At 35.2% G+C, this 20,557-nt stretch overlaps 1 protein-coding gene across 1 annotated transcript; it reads left to right on the top strand.

Moving 5' to 3' along the window:
* The first annotated feature begins 3,794 nt into the window (after positions 1 to 3,794).
* Positions 3,795 to 18,643, top strand: LOC118265491 (phospholipase A1 VesT1.02). The gene is made up of 7 exons (XM_035578390.2): positions 3,795 to 4,038; positions 4,438 to 4,483; positions 11,551 to 11,812; positions 12,937 to 13,079; positions 13,910 to 14,136; positions 16,953 to 17,109; positions 18,240 to 18,643. The coding sequence occupies exons 1-7, from the start codon at positions 3,987 to 3,989 to the stop codon at positions 18,376 to 18,378; spliced, it is 1,026 nt and encodes a 341-aa protein (XP_035434283.2). The 5' UTR covers positions 3,795 to 3,986; the 3' UTR covers positions 18,379 to 18,643.
* The last annotated feature ends 1,914 nt before the right edge of the window (positions 18,644 to 20,557 follow it).

The following is a 20,557-nucleotide window of genomic DNA, read 5'->3' as shown; positions in this document are numbered from 1 at the left end:
TAAATATACATATTATTACCTTATTTTACTATTTCTCTCATGTTTTATTTTTAATATAGTGCTGTTTGTTGTCCTTAATAAATCTAACCAATTGGCGCCATATTTTATCTGTGTTGCCAATTGCTCTTCTCAATTTTCCCCTCCCAACGTCATTTTCTTGGATTATACTCACCTACATTTTAATGTATTATTTATTGTAACCAACTTAAATAAACGATAAGGTTCATTTCGCTTTTCGACAGTTAAGTACTTTGTAATAATTAAGATTTTTTTTGTTTGAAAGGGTGCAATAATATTTAGTTTTATAGAAGTAATCTATACATATAATAAAATCGTAGAAAAGTGCTGCCTGTACATTGAAAATAAAAATTAAAAAAATAGCAGGGGTTATTGTTATGTCGATGTCGAACCCAAAAATGTAATTAACTTTTTTTTTGTCTGTTTGTCTGTTTGTCTGTTTGTCTGTTCGTCTGTTCGTCTGTGCGCGCTAATCTCAGAAACGGCTGATCCGAGTTGAATGCGGTTTTCACGAATATATTGTGGGATGCTTAAATTTACATTTAGTGTTTGTTTCATGTCAATCGGTTCATAAATAAAAAAGTTATGTCAAATTAAAGAATCACGTCGAACATTCTATGCTTATACCATTAATCTCCGCAACTATTTGACGGATTTGGTTGAAATTTGGTACAGATATAGTTTAGAACCTTAGAAAGGACATAGATATATTTTTATTTCAAAAATCAAAAAACAAAAATAAGAAATAAATTATTTATAAATAATTCTATGTCGATCGTTACACGACTTCGGTTCATGTTATTGTTTTAATTTATCGAAAAAAAGTAAATAAATAGTAAAAAGGTATGAAAAAAATAATATCAATATAATAAAACATTTAGTACAAAGAAAATGCTCTAACGGAGTATAGATAATTCTATGTCGATCGTTACACGACTTCGGTTCATGTTATTGTTTTAATATCGAAAAAAAGTAAATAAATAGTAAAAAGGTATGAAAAAAATAATATCAATATAATTAAACTTTTAGTACAAAGAAAATGCCCGAACGGAGTATAAATAAATAATCCAAGTTGTCTTTATCCTCGATAGATGGCGTTGGGATCGAAATAGATCGCGCTATGGTTTCGTTACATTCATTTGGTTGGGTATCGGCCGAGCGCTTCGGTACTATCGTAGAAAATGTGTATCCCACCCAAAACATAAATGTGAAAGGCTGCCAAGTTCGATAATATTGGAATGCTTCGCCTATAAAAGAAGTGAGATCTAAATAAGTACCAAGTTCCATACACAGACCTCAGTTAAAAATGATATAACAAGTTGGCAAGTTTTCACACACTTTGTTATAAACCTACTAAACGCAATGAGTCAAGTATATAATTTTCTATTAAAACTTGCCAAGTTATATCATTTTTAAATGAGGTCTGTGTATGGAACTTGGTACTTATTTAGATCTCACTTCTTTTATAGGCGAAGCATTCCAATATTATCGAACTTGGCAGCCTTTCACATTTATGTTTTGGGTGGGATTTCATTTATTTTTGTAAGGTTTATTTTCTTTTTTGCTTATTTTACTTTACTTTGACTAAATACAAACCTTCGTAACGAATTTTAGGTCGGTACGACCATTGGAAGATATAGATATTTTTTTGTTTTAGTTCCTTAGGGGTATGAATTTACACCTTCATTATTTTTAAAACCGACTCACACTTGGCCATTTTCAGATTTTTTCCTTTACCTTGACCTAAAGACCTACCTCCATGCCAAATTTCAAGTCAATACGACCATTGGAAGTGGTCTAGGTTTTTGATGAGTGAGTCAGTCAGTGAGTGTATAGTAAAAATAGCGATTTTCTGACGTCAATATCTCAAGACCTACAATAGGTACATTAATGAAATTTTGTATTTTAGATAAGTAAGTAGCTCGACAGATACTAGAAATTTCATATGCGTAGATAAAATAGATTTTGAGTTATAGGTGGGTCGAACTTGGCCCGAAATGGTTCGTGTAATATAACCCACGGCCGGTGTGTCGGTATTGCTCGAACTTGGCGGACACACTGCCGTGTGTCTAGATTATCAGTCGTATGATTATTTGTCTGTAGTGGTCCTGCTGTTTCGTATATTCTAAATTGGTTTCGTTGTATTTGTCAATTAATAAGTTTATTTGTTGGGTTTTCCTGGTTTTTTGGTTAAACTATTTAACGTAGGTTTAGTTTGATATCGATTATTAGTAGTTACTGTAGTTAGTTTTTTTAATAAAATTGTAAGTCTAATTTATAAATTAATTAGATTAGATTTAAGTCGTTTCTTTTAAATTATTTAGTTTAAGCTTGGTTATTATAGCATAGAGGATAGGTTGTAATATAGTTTCTTTTTTAATTGTTATAAATTCGTAATTCGTAGCTTTCTTTAGTTTTAAGTTAGTTTAAGTCCGTTTTTAAACTATTTTTTCAATGCCCTAAGTGAGTATACATCTATTAAATTCAAACGCAGAGCTCATTATGTTGATTTTTGAAGAGTTCCCTGGAATATCTTCCACATCTGTTTTTGAAGAGATCCCGCGAGATCGGGAACTATGTGGTTAAAACCAAAAATTTGCCGGAAGTCACTATTCCACGCGAACGAAGTCGCGGGCAAAAGCTAGTATGTTAATAATGTCTTAGTAACTTGAATATTTAATAGATTTTCTCATGCGGAAAATATTTTTACTAGAATGAAAAAAAATTAATATCAACTCCCGTGTTTAATAAACAAAATATTTTAAAACCAAATAAAAAAATGGTACATAACGTGTACCAAATATTTTTGGGAGATACTTACAAAGGGGTTTGGGTAAAGTTGGCGTCGTTTTGAAGTTGAGCGGCCAGTAACGAAACTTAAATATTATGAAAGAACAGAATACAGCGATCAAAAGCTATTATGGTCATATTTCTCTAAACCATATCGGAACTGAGATATTTGGTTTTATATTGGTCATTGAAATCGAAGAAGTTATTAAATGTTATTGCACTCTTTATCTATGGGCCGATGTCGTGGCGCGCTTCTAATCTCTCGTGGACTTGTGGATAATTATAACTATCATAGGCGTCTCCCGGGGAGGGGGTTGGGGAGGCAAACCCCCGAAAAATGCGTACCTAGACATTACAGAGCATTATGTGTCTAGTTAGCATAGTACATCCCCTGTTTGGCAAAGGTCTGTATGACTACCTATGAATCTATTTATAATATTACATAAATTATTTTTTTTTTTTTTTGGTCACCCATTTCATGGGTCGACTTTCTGGTAGAAACACTGAAAGGGCTAGATGCAATATTGGGCCGCAGCTCTGGATCAGGTATCAGCCTTACTGGACTCCTTCTGTGACGGTCTGGTGGCCCTTTGAGGCGCGCGGAGTCGTGCCGGTCTACGAACGTGCTAATAAGGAAGCTGAAGAATTTGTTTATTTCATTATAAAATTCTGAAATTAGTATTTGGGCTAATCAAAAACAGTCCGTTTGTATAAGATGATTATTTTGATGATGCTCAATGTGCTAATGGCGTAGCAGAACTTAGCTCAGTCATGACATGCAGAAAATATACAGGGTATCTCTGGAAGTATTGATCAAATGGAACATAGGGGGCATAGAGAATGTCACCCCTAACTTTTTGATCTGGGAATGGTGCTCTGATCTGACTTAACGGATCACATGCTAAACTAGAACACTGCAAATAATTTAGTCTCATTGTGTTTTATATGCCGCGACAGTTAATATTGTTTCGAAGTCATCAGCGATTGTATTATCAGCTTTGCGATCAGTTCCACCGTAATATTAGACCGCTGCGCGCGCATCCTTGCACAGACACACGCGGCGCGTGCCGGCTGACGTAAAAAGTGGCGGGAAAAGTGACAATTGTTAAAACGTCAATAATATTTTTTTTAAACTCGTTTGCCATCAAGAAGAAAAAACATTTTTTTTATTTTTAAAAATGTGTAGTGCTAAAGGACTGTGGCTTACGACGCCTATTTTCGTGTTAATCGGTTGGTAATATTTTTAAAGCCCTATCATGTCCTAGATCTAATTATTTTCATGAATGCTGTAAAACGACTCAAAACATACTACCAATATTTATTTATTCATGAATATAATTTATCTGTGATAGTTTTAATTCAATTGTTAACTTTGTTATCAATGGTCGCGAAACAAAATGTTGTGACATTAAAATATTTATTAACTTTTGTTTTACACACAACGTCACGCCTTTTTTAGCTCCGAAGGGGTAGGCAGAGGTGCACATTACGGCACGTAATGCCGCTATACAATGTACACCCACTTTTCAGCATTTGTGTTATAAGTCTCCTGTAATAGGGGGTGAGCCTATTGCCATATACTGGGCACAATTCCTTTAGTTTTCTTAAGTAGAATTCTAATAATTTCAGGTTTGCTTCAAATAAGTCAAGCTGCATTTTTACGCTGCTACAAGGGGTAAGATAATATTTTAATCGTTGTTTTATTTATCAAGTAGTTATTGACAATTTGTGTATCCACCTATACTACAAATAAACTCACACTAGGCCACTTTAATCATTTCCCACGCAATCAACCGATCTTTTCATCGGTCGCCACATTTCTTTACATTCCTTTTGAAAAAAATAGGGCAGTCTTAGTATTAAACATTTATCTACAAGATTGCTAGACCCAACAGTTGAGGCATTCAGTCAAAAAACTAATAAAGAAACAAGTGACCACATGTCTGCAACACTTACATAACTGTCTGGGGCCAGTTTAGTGCATTCAATGTTATTAATTTTGATAATCTATGCATTATAACAGTCATAACCTGCACTCAAGTATGTGGCCGCGAAATAAACTGTAAATGCTATTTGGTATGAAGGTTACAAAATAAAGATTAACTCGGTACAGAGACATTATTTTTACATAATTTTGAATTAATGTGTATATTGAAACCATTGGTCAACTCCACCCTATGGATGTCGTGCCGGTCTTTTTTTTTGAGGGGGGAATATCATCCAATAACTTCTCCCGCCTTGGGCGAGGCTAGAGAGAGTGTCAGACTCTTACTGATTAAAAACCACCCCGTTCCTACTCCTGCTTTTCGAGCCGGAGCCCCGCTAAACCTGCTAGGTATTCCGCAGCTCCGGATCAGGTATCAGCCTTACTGGACTCCATCTGTGACGGTCTGGTGGCCCCTTGAGGCGCGCGTGGAGTCTCGCCGGTCTACGAACGTGCTAATAAGGAAGCTGAAGAATTTGTTTATTTCATTATAAAATTCTGAAATTAGTGTTTGGGCTAATCAAAAACAGTCCGTTTGTATAAGATGATTATTTTGATGATGCTCAATAAATGGTGTAGCAGAACTTAGCTCAGTCATGACATGCAGAAAATATACAGGGTATCTCTGGAAGTATTGATCAAATGGAACATAGGGGGCATAGAGAATGTCACCCCTAACTTTTAGATCTGGGAATAGTGGTCCGGTCCGACTTTTAACGGATCACATACCTACGAAACTATAACACTGCCAATGATTTAGTCTCATTGTGTTTTATATGCCGTCAAGATAAATAAAGTAATTTACGCATACATAAATAAAAACTCTTAACAATTCGATTAAAATTGTACCATCTGCATTCTCTGAAGATTAATTTTCTTTGCTAGATCGTCTTAGCTAAACGAGTTTATTTGATAAAACAAGTAAATTGTATACGGGCTGATTGTAATTTTGTACAAGGTAAATGCCCTCACGATACAGGAGAAAATCCTTGTGTAGGGAACGTTTCAAAAAATAAATAAATAGCGTATTGCCAAACTTGATATTATATCGGCATTACATAATAGATGCAAACACTAGGTATCATACGAGGTCAGGTGAATCTAGTTTCGAAACAAAAGTAGAAAAAAAAAACATTTGCATATATTATAACTTATTTTTTCTACTTGGTCTGTGTAGCATAACTTGGTATATGTTTTATACATTAACATATGTACGTTACATATATACATTTTGGAATAGACCACCAGGATCACCTACCTCATCCGGGTCCGCCCAGTTTTTGCATTCGAGTGTGAAAATTCCTTGGCATGGAAAATGTTAATGAATCATATTAAAATAATCATCAACATTACATCTGTCAAACAGGTACAATGATTACTTTTATGTATATATTCACATATTGAGTAAAAATCCTGATCAAATGTTTTAAACCGACCTATATATACAACCTACATAATAATATGTCGTGGCGGCCAGGAAGTTTAAGGGTCGGCAATAGCGTCGAGCGTATCATTGGTTGCACTAACATAATTATCATCAGTTAAGTTCCTAGGGATGTGCCATAACAGGCATGCACCGTGGGGGCTCCGGAGCAGGTCTACTTAGAGGAGTCGATGCCTCTTACAGGTGCAGTGGTTGGCCAACGGGGTCGTTTTAGTGATGTAGAAAAAATCTCACTCCCTAGTCGTTTATCCCCGAAAAGCTAGTCTTTTGAAGGTTTACCCCGACATCAAAAAAGGCATGGTTGAGTTGATTTAACACGTAGGGTCCGAACGCAAATCCACGCGACACACAATGTGTTTTCTATTGTGTCTTACATACATACGAGAGGTTAAAAGACTAGAATATTAATGTTTGATAATAATCATTCTCGAAGATTAATTTTCTTTTAGATCTTCTTAGCAAAACGAGTTTAATATAAAACAAGTAAAATTACACAAGCATTGTAATCATACTACAAGGTAATGTAATAAAATTTGCACACATCGCTGTCACGATATTGCTTAAAACTAAATCAAGGTTCATTATTCCAATCGAATACCTTTTTTTCATCTTGTAAATCATATTGGTATTGTAGGTAACTTTTTAAATTAATTTTTAGACAATTATTTATCACTTACATAGTGATGAATAAGTACTATAATATAAGTAAGTACTTAATAAGTAAGTACTATGTAGGCACTAGGCCGTTTCAATTTAATAACTCCATAATCATTGGATTCCTAGGAAAATCATGCGGTATTTTTAACACGGGTCATGCTTAAGGGAAATCTTTTACAAAATTTTCATTATACAGCATAGTTTCATAGAACTAAGTTTTTCAGTATTAGAAGGACCTACAGACGTTTATTGTGTGAATTTATATTTGACTAAATACTCTCCCTTAATAATACAAAAATAATTATTCAATTCGAACCAGTAGTTGCGGAGATTAGCACATTTAAACAAACACTCAAACAAAGACCCAAACAAAACACACACACATCTTCAGTCTTTAGTTTTATAATATTAGTATATTACATAGATTTATAATAATTTACAGATATTCAGGAAAAACCTTAGCACTTGTTCAGTTTAGTAATTACTCGGCCGTTTAAGCAGATTCAATCTCAAGGGCATTTTTTACTCAGCATAAAAGTTATTATATTTTTCCATTTGCAAGCAAATTACTCCTTAGGTATACATGAATATATAATTGTTTATAAATATTTGTTGTGGAGGTCTCTCCTTCTCGGGATTGACCTGGTGAAAATGGGCATCGCATCCCGCAACCCGCAGAAAATATATACAACAATATTATACATATTATATATTACTAGCGGACCCGACAGACGTTTCCTGTCTACACGTTAATTTGAAAATTTAAAACTTTTTTAATAAGCTAAAAATCCTGGACCTTTTTGATGAAAATTATTATTCAAATTTAACAATATCTAACGTCAAATATTTGACACTGCATGGTAGCGCCGTCCGTCGGATCGGATGTAAAACATTCCAAAATCAACAACTACTAATAAATTAAAAATTAATTAAAAAACATTGTCCAGCGGACAAAATTGTGAATCTAAACCATTTCAGATCCCCTTGAGTTACACAAAAAATTCATCAAAATCGGTCCAGTCGTTTAAGAGAAGTTCAGTGACATACACACGCACAGAAGAATTATATATATAAAGATTACATTTTATGACAAAAAGTTATTTTAAATAAACATTTCGATGTAGGAACTTACCACCGTACTCAGAGTCAGTTAATGGTTACTTCAGCCAGTCCTTATCAGAGCAAAATCGCTACTAAGGAATAGTTTAAGTAATCATTAAATGTCTCTGTGTACGGCAGTTACAATTTGAAAAAATATATTTTTTTAAACGCTAACACATACCTAGTACGAGTTTATAGCGAGCACAGTATCAGAAATGACCTCCAAAAATAAAATAAATCTAGCCTAATCTCCAACCAGTGACCATTCTTTTATCATTTTCAGGGAAAAACCTTGCCCTTGTCATGACATAAACCTTATTTAAACAGTGAAACAAATAGATGAGTCCAAGTTCACGCTGTGGCCTTCAACAACGCACCGGTAGCTTGCGCACGCGTGTCTTTAGTCTTTAGCAATGTTACGCTTCACTACCGACTAGCCGACTAACCGACTCACAAACACAGCCTTTTCAAAAACTCATGCGATTGTGATATTTAAACGATTTTAACAATGAACTGTTTATGAAAGAAATGTAATTTAAATAAATGCCTATCAATTAGTACAAATTACTCATAGATAAATATTGATTATGATACTAAAATCGCCAATTTTCAGCGAGAGATATGCGATTTTTCGAATAAACACTCAAAATGGATAAATACTGAGTAGTTACTGGGTAAATATCCACTTTTTAAAATACTCGAGTAAAAACGGAAAATAATTCATTTTGAGTATTTATCCGAAAAATCGCCCATCTATAATCACCGTATTAAGGTCATATTTTTTCTAAACCTACCTAAATTGTATAATCCCCCCTTGTCTAAAGTAGAATGAGAAGCCTACCAGCCTAATAGAGTGATTAGAATATAGTATCAAGACTTTCAAGGCAAAAGAAAATGAGGTGTGTATGATCCCTACTCCATGTCGATTGAAAGTCGATTGTTACTGCTTTAATTGTCCGGCGGAAATCAGCAATACCCAGCCTAGCATTTCATACAGTCGTTTTAGTAATCAATACTTACCTACAAAGTGCAAAACTAGTACCCATTACGTTACGAAACTTTTTGTCAGTGTTTTTAGGGACTTGGTACTTAAACCGGTAAACGAATAGACGGATCATCTGATGGTAAGCAATCACCGCCACCCACGGACACCCGAAACACCAGAGGCGTTACAAGTGCGTTGCCGGCTTTTTGGGGGTTAGGCATTTAAGGGTTGTTGGTAATTGGGTCTCCGGTAACCTCATTCACGCAACGAAACACTTGCGTTGTGTTTCAAACACAATGCTGTTTCACGTCGGTTTTCTGTGAGGCCGTGGTATCACTCCGGTCGAGCCGGCCTATTTGTGCTGAAGCATGGCTCTCCCACACTTAAATTAGGTATACACAGTATGATTAACATTTAACAGGAACTTTAACAATAAATGAAGAATCACCATTTGTGTGTTCATTAGTTTGAACTTACAAGCTTGTAGTGCATTTTAATTTACACAATAACAGAATTAATTTATAGGTACAAAATAAAGTTTCATACAATCACAACTAAATTTGGCGCGGTGGTAGTTATACTTCAGTGTCAAATATAAACAAAACAGTGAAATAATAAGTAGTGACAGATACTGTCTTCTACCATATATTGTTAAGATCTGAGCCACGGCCAGAACAATGCGTGCAAAGAATATATTAACAAAAACTAGTAATTTATCACGCACGTGTAAGTTGAAGACGTGTTACAAACCGACAGCTCATCAACCTACCCCAACCCATTCTTCTTAAATATTCAACCTTATTTTTGTGTAATTAAGTCGAAAATGGAACAACGTTTGACAGATTGGGATACTTTTATGCGCTTGCGTTGGTACCATAGATGCTACATAGAACGACGCGGTTCAATTAATTACAGTTACTCAGCCATTACAATTTCTTTGACGTTATTATTGTTTTGGTCTAGTTTTTGTGAACGAGACTGCATGAGGTCGTCAGTTCGACTCAAGGCCAGGTATCAATTAAGTAATTCGTTAGGTTATGCGAATGCGAATGTCTATTACCGAGTCTAGATTTCAGATAAGTGGATTACGCTCGAGTTAGTTATGGTGTTGATTTTTAAAAAAATATCATTTTTTTATAATTTCGAATTCAAATGCATCGAATCGCGAGTCACACGTGCTTAAGCAAAAGTAAAGGTCATTGCCCCGTTTCCACATGCAATATTTACCGGTTGCAATTAGGTACAAATGCAATAATTATTTATGTGCAATCATTCAATCATAGATTGTGCGAAATAAATAAATATAACTAATTAGATACTTATTTTATATATGAGAATGTATAATTTCAATTCAATTAAGTAATTTAGTTTTATTCGTGTAACCATGAACAGCACAATGGCAATAGCAAACTTTTGCGACCATTTTTTTCAGATGAATCATCTCTGTTACTTCTATCTTTTTTATCATATGATCTTTTTTAGAATACCTATCAGCACTTACTAAGAACGCGTAAAAAATACTTGGTGCTAACCATATTTAAATTAATGGTCGACCTTGTATTATAAATAGACAATCTATTATGAAATGTCTTGTTAAAAATTGCTGTAAATAGAATGAATTAATATACGAGTAAACTAGCTTCTGCCAGCGGCTTCGCCCACTTCCCCGTGGTATAAAAAGTATCATATAACCCAAGTCAGCTCGTAATCTATCTGTATACCACATATAATTAAAAATCGTTCAATATTTTTATAATAATTATCGTGAGACATACTACTTATTTAACTTAAAAACAGATTTTTCAAGAGTAGGCTGCGCGACGTCGCCGCGTCTGCGCACGCTGCTCATGATGAAAAGTCCTTCTGTGATTCGAAACTAGTAGCTTTTCTCAATGAATGTACATGAGTAAACCGTGATTTTCTAGTTAAATCGTTCATTCGTTTCAGCATGAATGACGGACAAACATCCAAACAAACAAAGTTATACATTTATAATGAACATTTGAGTGATGTAATATTAGTGTGTATCGTAATCCACAAACCCAGTTTTTGATTGGACAAAATTAAATGGACACTAAGTTTATGCCTTATGCAACTGCTGCTATTTTTGGTCTAGGTTAAACGTCTAGATTATGGTGTAATGACTTTTATGAATGTAATGTTTGCGTCCATAGTAACAAGTCTGTTAATTGCTAGGTTAGATATAATGATAGGTATCCCACAGATGGAGCCCAGTAGGATTGATACGGATCCGAACTCTGCGAACTACTGCGATCAGGAGTAGGAACGGGGTGGTTGTTAATTTTTAGTCATCAGTAAGAGTCTGACGCTCCTTCTCGTCTGCCCATGGTGAAAGAAGTCATTGGATGATGTTCCCCCCTCAAATCTTGTATATCATAGTGTAAAAGTAAAGAACAATAACACAAAAATAATGTAAATTCATGCATGCAATCCATGTATTAGCCTAAATCACATCTTAGAACCCTAAGGACAATGGTAAACGGATCTGGACACCCAAACACGCGAATTTGATGATCATAAACGCACTTACGACTATTTTTATTGTTACAGGTCTCTCAACAATTATGTAGAGACACCATTGTCACACCCACTCGAGTTGCTCCCCTGCATCAACAAGGAGTTGCCAACTGTCATATATACCTTCGGCTACCGAGGTAAAGTGTCTGGACCAGCGACCACCGCAGTACTAACAGCTTACATAAATAAGAAGAAGAGGAATGTCATACTTCTGAACTGGGAGACGGAGGCTGAAAGTGGGATGCTTGGTATTCCTCTAGGATACGCTTTTAGTGCTATTCCTAATGCTAAGAAGGTGAGCTTATGATTTATATCATCAAAGGTCATTTGTAACACGTAGTGGGAAAAGAAAAATCTTTTTGCCACAAAATAGGGCCAAACATTTTTAAAGATTTTTGAGGTGGGATAAAGTAGGTACATAGCGCCTTTCGCGGTCTAGGTATGGATTTACTTAACTATTCGTAGAAGCGTCATTTTTCAATTTGCGATAAAAATGTAAACATAGTTTTTAGATATTTAATTCAAATAAGTAATGTTGTTTTACTTGTTTTATCTTTTTAATTACAAAAAACAACAAATATTGTAGATAGATGGAATGTGTACAGAATAAATTAAGTAAGTATTTTTAAAGTTTTTTGAACCGTTGAACAAAAGAATTCGTTTGATGATAATGGATGACGTTCCGACTCCTTGTTATTCCAGCTGCCTTTGTTTACTTTCTTTATATGTAAAACAAGTTATGCAATCGCGGCTGTAGGCTCTGCCCTGCATACTAAACCATGACTAAGCCAAATGTATGATACATGAGGCATCGATAGAATTTCGTAGCTTAGTTAAAGATTAAAAGGTGTCGTCTGCACTCTAGAAGAATACCAAATACCCAACAAGAATGTGATAACTATCGTACTGCGTTTTAATCCCCGATGGGTTAAACAGATACACTTTTAAAACCCAAGTCGGTACTTATTTGAAAGAGAGTCCAATATAATGGTGGTGAGCCAGGTGAGAAGAGTGAGTCATCATGCAGCTGTCTACTGATAGTTTCTATAAATCCAACAACACATAACACTAACCAGATACTGCTTGTTCGACCATCTACTACCACTAACGACGCAAGAGTTTAATTCAAGAGTTTGGAACTTACCACAGATAAGGCCCAGTAGGACTGATGCCTGATCCGAAGCTTCGGACTACCTAAGGGGTTTACCGGAGCTCCGGCTCAAAAAGCAGGATTTGGAACGGGGTGGTTTATAGTCAAAATAAGAGTCTAACACCACGCCACGCCCAAGGCAGGAGAAGTCGATTAAATGCTTTCCGCCTCTCAAAAAACACGAGTTTGAAACTTAACCAGAGCGGCTCAGTACCACTTAAAATAACTAACTATTAATATTTATCTTAAAATCTATTTGTCCAATCCAGATTGGTCGAGAACTGGGTCAAGCCTTGATAGACTTTACGAAGGCTGGCATATCAGATATCCACCTGGTGGCCCACTCTCTTGGCGCACACCTCATGGGATATGCTGGGAGACTGACTAGAGAACAAGGCTATGTAGTGCCTAGGTAAGGATCTCAAAATTACTACACAACTACCTATTTAATTAATTTATACTTAATTTTTTTAGAAATATACCGAGGAACTAGCATACGTATCACCTGATGGTAAGGAATCGCTGTTAACCCGCAAAAGGACACTTGAAACATATATTACCATACAAAAACGTTACAATTTTATTTTTTTAAATTTAGGATATTCAAAAAATTTTAAATCGATACGGAATCAGGGATTGGTAAGATTGACACAGGCAACGAACACACAATTGCAAGCGTTAGTTTAACTAGACCAATATACCAATCTAATCTATATACATACATACATACTACCTACTAGTACATTAAACGGTTCGTCAATATGTTGCTACGTATTCAATAAATGTAGGTATTGACCTCTACGCTATCAATAAGGATATCAAGAATAATGGGTAATAGTGATTATCCTGTATACCTCCCCCCCCCCTCCATTGTAGTGCGTGTGCTAAGAATTACATACGCACAGGACGTACCATCACGATTATAATATTCTGTGAGCAAATAAACCAGATAGTTCCTAGTCATGCTTGATTACTATTGGTTTATAATGTAGTTGGGTATCTAGAGTTATTCCAACTTCGATATGTGCTCTAAATCCAAATAGTGAAACATGTTTTACATAGGATAAGATATATATCGTACTTTTTATTTAAATTAGGGATGAACACATCTTTCCAATATAATAGGTTCACACCATATTACATTGGGCTCCCTATATTACATTCATAACTACTTACTTTGAACATATAGCATTGTTCCTTTCGGAAAAAAATGACTCAAGTTATCCATCTATCTCATTTCAGAATCACAGGCTTAGATCCAGCAGGTACCTTGTTCGAAGGTACACTTTCCATACACAGCGGCCTTGACCGCACGTGTGCCAAGTTCGTGGACATCATTCACACAGACCTTGGGAACTATGGCTCTACCACATCCACCGGTACTGTGGACATCTGGCCCAACTACACTGGTGAAAATAGCAAGCAGCCGGGCTGTCCAATTGGGAATTTCGACATGTTCAGTCCTGAAGGTATATAATAGTTTTTTTTTATAATAACTATCGTGAGACATACTATTTATTCATTCATTCATTTATTCATATCAACAATATAGACTTACAGTCATACAACCAAATCGTCTACATGTTTTTACTAAATTAATTAAAAAAAAATATGGTTTACTCACGTACATTAATGGAGAACAGCAGTATAGAGGGACTCTTTATCATGAGCAACATGCGCAGAGGCGGCGACGCGACGTCGCAATAACAGTAGTAGGCTGCGCCGTCGCCGCGTTATGTTTGTAGTCTGTCATGATAATGCGATGAAAAATATAAAAAATATATCTACCTTAATAAAATAAATAGATATTTAAATTAATAAAAAACACTATAATCGTTTCAGAAGTCTGTTACAAAATCTAGTGTTGATCCATTAATCCCAAATAACTTTAGATATCAACTTAAAATCGCTATTAGTTCAGTATTCTACCTAAAATCGATTCCTTTTGAGGGCGACAACGACAATTACTTAACTGATAGATACGAATAAATGTATGTTACCGTATCTAAACTTTCTCATCCGGCCCTATAAAACAACCGGATACCTTATCATGCAGGAAGAACATTTGATGAAATGTATGTTACATTATGTACGTATTTACTAATGTATGTTAAAATATCCTACATAGTACATACGCATGCCACACAAAGGATGGTAAATAAATAATAAATGAAACATTAATCTACGCACTAGGTTTATTCTACTAGGAACTTAATTTAAAATGCACATCAATATGTAAGATACGGCCTACTACATGGGTACATAAATAAATAAATAATTATTATGTACTACACAACACGTGTCGTTGACGCCCCTTCCTGTGCTTCATAGCATTTGTTCAAGAGTATAGTAATATACAATTGCACATTAAATTATATAATAAAGATAACATAACATATAATAATGTACCTACATGATTGATACAAGAACTCGGATTGGAGGAGGAATTAATTAAGCAGGCAGTAATAGACAAAAGGGTTTTCAACGAAAGCCATATAAACTAAATGTAAAATATTTTTCAGTAAACTCCGTTTAAAAAACCGCCACCTCTTTTTGAGGTCGGTTAATATACTAAAACCTCCAGAGTGTAACAAACACTTTTCTGAAAACCGCTTCAAAATTGGTTCGGTCAATCGTGAGGTAATCCTACACAAACATACATACATACAGGTAAAAAAGAGGACCTTCTTCTTTTTTGAAGTTCCTTATTGAACCAGTATCTACGAATTAGGTACAAGAAAAAACAAAAGGATTACCATGCGTACCTACTTAGGTACTTAAAGTACCTACACAATAAACATATTTATTTAAATTACATTGCATGACTTGGCAAGTTTCCAGTGTGTGGGATTTATAGGAAGTGAATTTTTACATGAGCAAGACACTACTACACGTAGTGTACTTACCTACCTACGTATTGGCTATTGTACAACATAGGTACTTACGTATTAACTTATGGAAATCAAAATTTAAAGATGAGAAATTATTTCTAGATCAATTTAAAAAACTATGTTGCTTTTATATTATTTTATTTGGGACTTTTATGGTATAAACGTGATTGTTTTTTTTTATTTTTTATTTGTGTAGGTAATTAGTATGGGATTAGGAATTTAAAGGTTGTTGGGGAATCGGGGATTGGGAACGAAACAGAGCCCAAGCGTTGATTCACGTCGGTTTTCTGTGAGGCCGTGGTATCACTCCGGTCGAACACACACAGGCGAGTCGTTCAATTTTTTATCCTAAGAATTTACATCCTCGTGTCTGCTCCGAGAACAATGAACGAGCCTACAATTAACCTACTTAGACTAGACTAATTAGTAAAATTGATAACGAAGGTGCCTGTGTCACTGTCTACATCTTTATCTCCCAAACTCCTAATCACGTAAAGATTAAAATATGTAGGTAATTGTAGATTAAGTACCTACTTCATTACTACCTTACTGTACTGTAGGTTTACTTTTCAAGATATTTGCCAATAAAACACCATGCACCAACGGGTAGGTACTTAATATTTTAAATGCTGTCCTATTTAATTCGGCAGTAAAACGTTATCTAAACGTTAATTTCTTATCACAGTCTAGTAAAGAGGTCGCTGTATCAGCCTCCATAGTGGCAATCTGGGTTAATTAAATGATTCTTTTTTATTTTGGCCCATAGAAAAACCTTTGTGTTAACTTAATATTTGAAATTGTTGCGCAATCCGCCACTAGTGGGTCATAAATATTCAACGCAAAACATAAATTTAGACTACTTTGTTGACCTAATACCAACTAATATACTACTAATTAAAAAATGCTAGAAAAACTGGAATGTCAATTGTTTTATCTAGTGTTATCTTCATGGACATTTTATGCAAATTGAGATTTTATAAACATGAATATTCAGGTCAAAAGGACTTGCATATTCAGATAACACTAAACTGCACCATAAGATTAGATAGGTAAGCCTATGAGCCCAACATAAACATTGTATAAAGTACAATATTAGCTATACATAGTGAAAGTCTTATAATTCATAATTATCATTAGGTATTTATTTAATCATTAGCCTACAGACGGTCACTGCTAAAAGGCCTTCATCTAAGGAGGAAGCTATACATATGAACGCATGCTTAACGCGGAAAAAAGGAGTTGAAATGAAATAAAAAATTGGGAAGTTTTAGTTTTTTGCTTAAGCACGTCAGGAGCCCGCAAGCCCGAGGGTATAATTGATAGTGCAGATACGGCGCCAGCTACGCCTCTGAATAATGTAGGAACAGAGTATTTAATCATAAAATTGTCCTCAGATCTATGCAGCCATGATCGCTCATGGGGATACTTCGTGGAAGCCCTTGCATCGCCGACTGCTTTCCAGGCGGTAGCTGCATCAAACTACAGTGAATGGGTCGCCCATGGAGGGGGATCCAAAAGCATCATATATTTGGGAGACTTGACTAGTACACAGTGAGTATTTTAATTCTTTTTTCACTATAACGTTAAAGTTATACCACCACCGTTCCATGTTTAGATGGCCCCGATTTAATTACATCAATCAATCAAAACTTATGAGCAATCTTGTTCACAGCTCGATCTTGCTTGTCGATTATCGATATGGCAAATATGCATACTTTTTCACAATACAAGTGTGCAAGTGAGACATACTCATTACGTACTAGTATGAAGATATGGGAATTATCATAAATTTATAGTGAAATAGCCGCGCAATAAATACGATTATTTCAAAGATTGGGATTATTTTAGCTAATTCATAAAAAAATATTTGTGAATCGAATTGGTACACACGAAACTATCTGAGATTCTTCTAATAGGTGTCTAATTAGCAAAAACATGTTTAGTTAAGTAGTTTTTTTCTATAAGTAGTGGCAATCATATGAGTATATTGAACGTAGATTACAATTATAGGTACTCGTAATAATTGAGGCAAAAAATCTTGTATTATGTTTTGAACTTAAAGAGTTTTTGTTGCACTGACGAAATTACCGGCTTCCTAATGTTTGGTATTCATACAGTTATTATTTTTCCGCAAATAAACTTGACCTTAACCTGTCCGATTTGAAGCACGGAACTACTGTTTATCTACCAATGACGGTCAATGCACGGAACTCCGGCACTTATTAGTATCAGTGACTCAGCATTTTAGATGATAACAATCTAGTTACTCCTAAGGATGCTTTTCCACCGGAGATGTGCTCTGTATGCAATCCTACGAAGATGTAATAGCAAAGCTGTGAAACTGTGACCGTTTCCACTGATACTAAGTTATGTAGCTGTGCGAGAAAGATGCGCAGCTCGAGTATGCGTTGTATCGATAGTAGGGAAGCCCATCTACCTATATTCTATAGGAAACATAACTTAAGTACTTACCTAACTGAGTCCATTTCCACCAGTGCTAAGCTAGGTGTACCAATTAATATAATTGGGGAAGCCAAACGCATTCATAGCAACGTAGCATAGCACTTTTCTGTTGGAAATGCAGCCTAATGATATAGGTAGGTATCATATACCTAGGGGTATGTAATAAATATGGGTGTTTAGGTTATCTCAGTTTACTTTACTAACTCTCATTGTTTCAGAGCCAAAGGAAACTTCTATCTGCGAACAAACGGCAAATCACCCTTCGGTTTGGGTGTGGAAGGCACAAAACCCAACACCAGCCAGGCAAGAAGACGGAGAAGAAACCCGTTCCTAGCAAGATTATTCAAGTTTTTTTAGTAATACTGTAGCCAGCAGGCATATTTCATCTTTATTTCTTTAGTATAAAGTCGAAAATCCAATGAAAAATGTTGACAATTTGGAGTAAGTACTGTGTAACTAATAGTCCGGTCAATATACGATATTGAAATATCAAAAATTCCGACAGAGCTGAATTTTGGTACAGACCTTTATTTTACTATAAAGATTAAAATATTAAAAGTCCCCATCTATCCCATATGTGCTTCAAAAGTTATTCGGGGTCAAAGGTCAAGATTTTAGGTTTTTTGAGTTTTCTCAAAAACCGTAAGTTTTTTGAAAAAATACCTCAGACCAAATTTGTAGATCTCAAAATTCTCTACAAAATGGTCCTTATAACTTTTTCTATAAGTATTACCGTTTCTAAGATAGATTCGTGTGTCCCCACACAATTTTTCCACTTTGGAAGCGTCTAACTTTCAAACGATTGATTTTGACGAAAAGTGGTTTTAGAAACCTTAATGTCTTTTTTAAAGACCTATCCATAGACATGCATCACGGATATGTAAGCTGAAAAAAAATTTTTTTTGAATCAGTTCCATGTATGGAGTGCCCCCCTTTACTTTTTAAATTTATAAATTTTTATTCAAAATTCGAATAGCGGTTACCGAAATACACCATCTTACAAAGTTTCAACTATGTAGGCCCAACAGTTTCGTGGCCCAACAGGCTGTGACATACGGACGGACGGACGGACGGACGGACAGACATTTATTTCCGAAACTGTTGGGCCTACATAGTTGAAACTTTGTAAGATGGTGTATTTCGGTAACATTCGAAATAAAAATTTATAAGTTTAAAAAGTAAAGTGGGGCACTCCATACATGGAACTGATTCAAAAAAATTTTTTTTTCAGCTTACATATCCGTGATGGATGGATAGGTCTTTAAAAAAGACATTAAGGTTTCTAAAACCACTTTTCGTCAAAATAAATCGTTTTTAGACGCTTAAAGTGGAAAAACTCTATCTTAGAAACGGTAATACTTTAGAAAAACTTATAAGGACCATTTTGTAGAGTGATTTTTTCGAAAAAACTTACGGTTTTTGAGAAAAACTCAAAAAACCTAAAATGTTGACCTTTGACCCTGAATAACTTTTGAAGCAGTTACGGGATAGATGAGGACTTTTAATCTTTATAGTAAAATAAAGGTCTGTACCAAAATTCAGCTCTGTCGGAATTTTTGTTCTTTCATTACTGTTTTCAGGTCTAAATTGACCGGACTATAACTGTACCTGTACCATGAGTTAGCAACGATAGTTTTTGTCGATATTCAATAGCAAAGGAGTACCTAAATGGCAATTTTTTTGTTAGGTATAGGTATCCAGTAGAGGCGTTGTAAAATTAGACATACAAAAAATTTACGTCGTCGCTATCGACTATCGACAAATACTATTGCTTCGACCTCATGGTAAAGGTTCTGGTATGTATGTACTTACTTCTGCCATAAATACTATAAAATATCGAAAATGACAACTAAACCAAAAAGACAAAGTGATACTCATGTAGTCTTTTAGGTAGATAGAGAATTGATACCCACCCGACGTTACCTGCCTATGTACCTAATACTTATGTATATGTAAAGTGTTAGCTAATTTCTCTTAGAATCATGATCAAAATTAGCATTTTAATACACGCGTACACGCACATAAAGCTACCCCTGAACTGTAAAAATAATACACTTTTAGCTTTAGTGCAAAATTGGCGTGGTTTGTAACGTCACGCGCTCCCCGTAAAGTGTCACGTATTATGTTAAAGGGAAATCCAATTATGACTGCTTCATGCTTATAACACTCAGAACCGAAACAAATTAAGACATCACATCTCGAGGTAGCTTGATACGTGTTATCTCGTTAGATAGCCAATCAATTCAATCACTGAACCATGACTTAAAACAGGGTAGTGTCCGTTATACTCTGCAATTATAGAATACAGAGTTTGTTTGTGTACAATACTTCAACCGACCGATTTGGAAGCCATTGAGGGAGGCCTATGTTTAGCAGTAGACGGCTTAAGGCTGTGGCTGATATGATGATGAGGATGACAATGCTCGCAAATATAGAAATCGCTAGTTGATATTGTCAACGAGAGCGCGTTCTGCGCTCTGATTGGTTGGTTCATTCGCACCGACCAATCAGAGCGCCGAATGTGCTCTCGTTTTCG

The sequence above is a fragment of the Spodoptera frugiperda genome, chromosome 28 (assembly GCF_023101765.2).
Source record: "Spodoptera frugiperda isolate SF20-4 chromosome 28, AGI-APGP_CSIRO_Sfru_2.0, whole genome shotgun sequence".
NCBI classification, from domain to species: domain Eukaryota; kingdom Metazoa; phylum Arthropoda; class Insecta; order Lepidoptera; family Noctuidae; genus Spodoptera; species Spodoptera frugiperda.
Note: the sequence above shows the minus strand (reverse complement) of the source record. Positions and strands in the feature narration are given on the sequence as shown.